Here is a 6,692-nt window from a genome sequence, read left to right on the forward strand (position 1 = left end):
AGTTCAAGGCCAGCCTGGTCTACAGAGCAAGTTTCAGGACAGCCAGGGCTACACAGATCCTGAAAGAAAAAAAACAACAAAACAAGCAAACAAAAACCCTGATGAAAGAGAGAGGTGGGGGAGGGAGGAGAGGGAGAGATGGCATTGCACATAAAGCACTTTACACACTGTATTTACTGAGAGCAAGGGGCATATGGTACTGAACAGATACATCCCTCCCTCCCTTCCTCCCTTCCTCCCTCCCTCCCTCCCTCCCTCCAGATCCTGCAAAAGCCTTGCCTCCTCTATAGACTCTTCCCTATTGGCCAGGAAGGATTAATATTCCTGCCTCTGTGGCCATAGTGTGCCCTGCCTATTGTTGACCCAATTTTGCTAGCTTTTAATAATTTATTCGAGTGTCTGTATCCCACTCCAAGCTGTGAACACCTTGAGGACTAGGACCCTGGCACATTAATCATTATTAGCGTTGGCATCCCACGGTGACTGGCATATAGTTGCTGCTCATTAAATGTTTGTTGATTAAGTGGAATAACTAACACTGTCTCCCAGTGTCCCTGGGATTTTTAAAGACAGCTCTCTCTGCAAGGCTACTTCCCTGGCTCCATCCTTGAGACTGGGGCTACGGCAAGTATGATCTATACACTGATGTGGGTCTGCCAACTGTGTTGCCAAGGTGTGACAAGCTTAGCGGAAAACAGAGAATAAGCATCCAAGCATGTCAAAGCAACCTGGTAGAGTTGTGTGGGTCTACTGGATCCTCTCGGGCTTTAATTGTGCCTTTATTTTTATTTTTAATTTCACTTCCTAGTCACTTATTCCCATTGTATTTGCAATAGCGTCACCTGTGACCAATTAGAACATTAAAAATAGCTAGGTTTGATGGAGCGTGCCTGTAATTTCAGCACTTGGGAGATTGAAGAAAGAAAATTGTCATGAGTTAGAGGTCAGTCTGGGATAGAGAGGGAAATTCCAGGAGAGCCTGGGCTACTGAGACCCTGCTGCAATAAATATTAGGCCTGGTTCTTAGTCACAGGTAATCTGAGAGGAGTGTCACACACACACACACACACACACACACACACACACACACACACACCGACTTTACATCTATCTGATATCTAGAAGACTGTTTGGGTTACGTATGCTGCTCCTTTCTTTGGAAGTGTTACTGGAGAGAAAGCTGATTCCTGCTTGGACCTAGACTGAACAGAGGGCAAGGAGGGTGGGGGGGATAGAAAGAGAGTGTGGGAAGTCTCCATCTGGGGAAAGAAGGCTCCTCTGGGAAGAGTGTGGTGAGACTGTAGGACATGCCCTGAACATCAGGCTGTGGGGACGGGATGATGGCAGACATAGAGCTGCTACAGAGCAGAGCAGAGCCAAGCTTTGGAAAGTAAAAGGTTTGCAGTTTCCAGACAAATACAAGGGGATACTGTGAACTATTGAACTGTGGCTCTCAGAACAAGTTGGATCCTGGCATGAAACCCAAGCCCCGGCTTCAGCCTGGGGTCCTGACAGAGGTTAGTTAGGTCAGGGAATTAACACAACCAGGGTGACTGTGTTGGACACAGCTGGACTGGCTGGAGACACTTCAGGGAGGAGGCTCAGAGCCAGAAGAACCAGAGGCGATTTCTGTGAACTGATGGCATTAGCATATTTAAAGATCATGTCAAGGGGAGGAGGGTGAGCTCAGAGCCAAAATCTGCTGCTTACTGAGCCCCAGGAATCAGAATCCAGAGAAGGGCAGCCCTGGGGCTGTCCTTCCTCCAGGGACTGTGCTCCAAGGCCAGGACTGAGATTTGGCCCTGGGGACCAGCTAGCCTCCCCTCCCCTCCCTCCTCCCATCCCTCAGTCCAGGGTTCCAGGGCCCTTCTCAAGAATTTATTTCCTGCCAAGGATTTCCTGGAAGAACACCGGGCCCACTCTATCTTGATGATGACCATGAGAGGAACTACATATCAGACACTACGCCAAGCACTTCCTCACGAACAACCCTAGGAGGTGCGCCTTCCTGTGTCTGTTTAATAAGCACGAATATTGAGGCCCCCGCTAAATCATTTTCTAGAGCTCTTCAGTTTGAACCTGGAAGAGCCTAGACTCCAGCCCCATCTGCCTGACTAGTAGGCTACCTGGTCACTCTGCATTTCCCTTTTGCTGGTAACAGCGGGTACTCTAAGTCGGCAGTCTGGTTAGTATGTCCAGACATCCATCTCTCTGGGGCTGACTGATGTGAGTCACTGCTTTGAACTGAAGACTTCAGGACTTTGCTTCACTGAACTGTGCATGCACAATGGCTAAGCCAATGTGACCAGTGGGTTTAATCAATGATCCGCCCGACTCTGCACCCCTACCCCATCCGAGCCAAGACCGCCAGGGACACTGAGTTGGGAATTAGGAAGGAGGGTGCCAACTGTGGGGATTTGGACAATCCACGCTCCCCTGTGCCTCAGTTTCCTCACTAGTAAACTGTCACATGACCTACAGCAACTCCAGCTCCAAAATGACTATTGCCTGGGCCTCTAAGCTGTGGATCTTGTCCAGTGTGCTGAGAACACAATGTAAGGAAGGGGAGTTGCACAAAGTAGTGTCCAGAGTCGCCAAGCTCCGCTACATTTTAAAATAAGCTGGTTCCCCCACTAGGACCTTGCCTCTCTCTTTGTGCTTCTGTGTACTCAAGATGGAGACCCGGACCTGAGAGGTGAAGATGTTTCTACCCCGACACTCCTTTTCTCCTTCTCTATCTCTCGCTGGGGAAGGAAAGGGGGATGGGGGAAGGAAATCAAAAGAACAATCCACCTAACTGGCCTGAAGGTGGCGAGAGCTGGTTTTAAGGCTGGAAGTGGAATTAGAAAGCCAACCTAGACGAAGACCCGGAGGTCTGGCGGGACAGCCCGCTCCAGCCCCGAGAGCTTGGCCAAGAGGGGGCGCTGTGGCCCCCTCCACGCCCTTCGGGCTGGATTCCCAGCTGCGTCCACAGCGTTGCGGCGCAATGCGCGCCCTGCTTTCCCCTCCTTACAGACTAGGTGCCCAGTCCGCTGTCACCACTTATCTTGGGGCCTGGACCAAAAAGACAGACGTTCAGTTCCAAAAACGAATGAATGAATGAGTGAACGAACGAACGAAGGATTCAAAAAGGAAGGGTTCCCGCCGCAGAGCATCAGTGTCCCAGCACATCCTAGGTGTGTTTAGGCCAAAGGCGCGCGGATCGGGAGGGGGATTCGGGCCCGGCCTCCCCTCCCCACTAAATTGGGGGCGGAGGTGAACCTCCTGGATGGCTGCAGGGCGGGAACCACCCAAATGTAGTTCTCAGCTTCTTTTTCCACGCAGGCTGAGTTTTGTGGAAATCGCCCTATTCCCCAGCGCCTACTAGCCTTCTAAATCCCGCCCCCCGAGCCCCACAAGTACCCCGGGATCCCCCGGACTCTTTTGGTCCGGACATCCAGCCTCACAGGAGGCTAGAGAAGAAAGGCTGCCTGCTCTCCAGCAGCCGCCTCCCGGATCCCCGGTTTTTCCCTAGCTGCGGTGGCAGCCGCCGCCGCCTGTGCGCCCCGCGCACTGCCGCAAGCCGGGGTGCGGGGAGAGGGGGTTCAGCACGGCCAGGGTGCGGGGATCCGGGCCGGGGTTGGGCAGTGGACCGAGGAGACCGGAGCCTGCAGCCAGCGGAGGGGCGAGGAGCGGAGGAGGGACAGGAGGGGAGCGGAGGGAGAAAGAGGAGGGGACACGAGGCGAGGGGGCGGGGAGCAGAGGCGAGAGGCAGGCGGACCGTGGGGGAGGCGACCGGGCTAGGCGGGATCCAGGCAGGAGAGAGGTAGCTGTGGGCCCAGCTGAGTGGGGAGAAGGCGACCAGACTTGCTCGCGCAGGGCGAGCCAGAGCCTGCCGGTGGGGCGGGGCGGGAGGGTGCGAAGCCGGGCGCCTGGGAGCAGCTCAGCGACCCGGGAGACTGGCCGCCCAACGGAGACCGCAGCCGCCCGCTCTTCGCTCTGGGATGTCGGAGCGATCCTGGCATCCAGGACGCTGACAGAGCGAGCCCGAGGATGGGACAGCGCCCGCAGCTCCGGCTCGTGAAGGTAAGAGAGGACCGACCTCCGGGTAATCAGAGGCGCTCCGGGCCGAACGAGCGCGGGACAGGCGTGGGCAGGGGTGCCGGAGGAGAGGATCGGGGAACCCGGCGCCACCCGGGAGGTTGGGGTTCAACCTGACGTCCTCTACCTGGACCTCTAAAGCCGGGCTTCGGAGACAGAGGGACAACTCTGGTGGAAAAAGAATGGGTGATGGTGAAACCGCTGCGGCGCCAGAGGAGGAGGGGGTCCGCCCACTCGAAGAACCGGCTTTGCGCGAAGAATCGCTGCAATCTTTGGGGCCGAAGCGCCATCCCCCTTAAGGCTCTGGATGGGATCCTGTCCCTGCTGGACACCCTCCGAGCCGGCCCTGTCCCGGTCTCAGGCGCTCTTTCCTGCCGGTTTTCCTCCGTAGAAAGCTTCAGATTCCGGAGATAGATGCGGCCCGCGAGTCGCGGCCCTTCATCGACTTAGCATCTCTGAGAGGCGATGGTGCGCGCACCCCAGTGTCCGGCCGATCCTCCGGGGTGCCACAGCCCCCCGGAGCGCAACGCATTCTCTCACTGGGCTCGCTCCTGCCACCGGGCTGGAGAAGCGGAGTTTCAGAAAGTCTTCAGAAGGCGTTTACAGTGCCTACTGGCTAAAGTTGGGGGCGATCTGGGGCTGCGCGGGGGTGGACAGAGCCCGGGAAGAGCTAGGTGCTTCGCAGCCAGGCCCGCAGCCTAAGGACAGGCGCCACTTCGCCGGCGCGTCCCGGAGCGCGCGCGCTCACTGGGTACCAGCACCTCAGCCCTGGTGCTGGAGAAGGTGAGTGGGCCTGGCGCTGCCGCCCGGCAGCCCCAATTGCCATGCCTGGGTCTCCGGACCGCTCAGGGCTGACATGGACCTCCTGAACCACAAGCCGAAGCACCGGGTTAACTGTGGCCAGGAAAGGCGATTGCGTTCAAAAGATCTAAGTGGTTGGGAGGAGCAGTGCGAATTGACTGGCTTTGATTTTTCCGTCAGTTATTAAGCCGACTGCTTTTACTTGTTCGAAAAGCATTTGAGTTAAACCACCACGCGTTTAAAATGTCCCCCCTCTCCACATACTCAAAGGTTGTCTTCAAATCTAAGGGAGTCTCAGTGAACCTAAGGGCTGGAGCCAGAGATTATTTTTGGGGTGACCAAAGTCTTCTACAAAGAAGTTAGGGAGACTCTTGGAGGTTGTATAGATAAGCAGCAATGGAGGTCTTTTCCCAAGGATTCCTGTGTACTGAGCCTTGATCTAAATTCACAGGGGTTAAAAATGAAGCCTCTTAAGCAAATTCAAAAATTTGGGCTGTGGATATTTTTTTTTTCAAGTTTACATGGAAATCAATGAAGGTTCTTTCTGAGGCCATTCTTAGAACCGTGTGAAATGACCTGTTTGGCATGTTCACAGTTTCTTAAGATAAAAGGTACTTTTTTTTCCTCTTGTTCCTACTGGCTAGTGGGAGTTGGGGGACTTGTCTTACATGATACATTCAGCGTGTGCCCAGGAAATGGGGAGTGAGAGTCGGTGACTGTGATATTTGTGTGGTCTGTACACATTTCCCAGTGTTAGTCTCGTTGCTTTATAAATATTAAGTCATGTAGTCGTCATAATAGTCCAAGAAGTAAGAATTATATCCTAGGCATAGAGGATTGAGCCTACTTGTTCAGAAAGCGGCACCATGAGCTTGTCAGTCAGCAAGCCTGACCGTGCCCTTAGCGCCTGCACACAGATTTCAAACCCAGTACTCCAAGCCTAAGACTCTGTTTTGTTAAATTCAAACTTAAATCTCATGCTTAGTGCCTACCAGCTGAGAATCTGAGCGTTTCATCAGTTTGAACATATGAATCTAGGGAACTTGGAGATCGTGCAAAAACCAGCTCTTTCACTGATGATTGGCAGGCAAGCTATGCTTGGAAAAGGGTCACTCGGGGGCTATAGTGTGCATTTCTCATTGAACTTGTTATAGAACATTGTGGGAGAGTGCAAGAAAGATGAGGAGTGTGTGTGCATGGGTGTGGAGTGTGTGTGTGTGTGTGTGTGTGTGTGTGTGTGTGTGTGTGTGTGGTGTTTATGGATAAGTATAGAGAGGAGAGTTAGTCCCTCTTCTTATGACCCATCCACTAACTGCTCTTCCTAGGGACATATCTAATGCTCTGGTGATAGGTAATTCTGGATAGTGACTGTGTGGAGTGAACTAGGCCCCTGTGTCTTCTTAAAGGACAATGAGTGTCCAGTGACTTCCAGGGAGGCCAGTTTTATTGCTGCTGTTATTGTTTATAGCAATTTAGAAGCATTAGGCAAAGTCTAAAGCAGAGGAGAAAATGGCTGTGACTTCCCTCTTTACACGGTGCTGTGACAAGTTGAATAACGATCCCTGCAGGTCCCATGTTTAAGAACAGGTCTGGGCATTGCTGTGACCATCAGACAGCTCTCTCCCTTGCTGTGTCAGAGCCCCAGTCTTGTCCCATGCCATTTCTGAGCCTTCAAAGGGAGATTTCCCATTGCTAGGGAATGCCCGTAAGTGGCTCTGTGTGGTCCTCTCTTCCATCGTCTCTTTGCTTGAGTCCTAGTGGAGTCCAGTTTTCTAGGGGTGCCAGGAAGGATGGAAGGCAAAAAAAGCAAA

The 6,692-nt window shown here is 53.3% G+C and overlaps 1 protein-coding gene across 7 annotated transcripts in view; it reads left to right on the plus strand.

The window, feature by feature from the left end:
- Nucleotides 1-1,423: 1,423 nt before the first annotated feature.
- Crhr1 (corticotropin releasing hormone receptor 1) overlaps nucleotides 1,424-6,692 on the plus strand; it is a 45,061-nt gene continuing 39,792 nt past the window's right edge. For 4 of the 7 annotated variants that reach the window (XR_001779869.2, XR_001779870.2, XR_001779871.2 and 1 more), the window contains exon 1: nucleotides 1,424-4,065. Coding sequence is in view for 2 of the 7 variants with exons in the window: in NM_007762.5 (NP_031788.1) it covers nucleotides 4,033-4,065 (33 nt within the window). In the remaining 5 variants the exon portion in view is untranslated. The remainder of the gene's footprint in view (nucleotides 4,066-6,692) is intronic. The other 3 variants (NM_001313929.1, NM_007762.5, NM_001313928.1) reach the window with 1 other exon arrangement.

Source organism: Mus musculus, chromosome 11 (assembly GCF_000001635.26).
Source record: "Mus musculus strain C57BL/6J chromosome 11, GRCm38.p6 C57BL/6J".
In the NCBI taxonomy this organism is placed as follows: domain Eukaryota; kingdom Metazoa; phylum Chordata; class Mammalia; order Rodentia; family Muridae; genus Mus; species Mus musculus.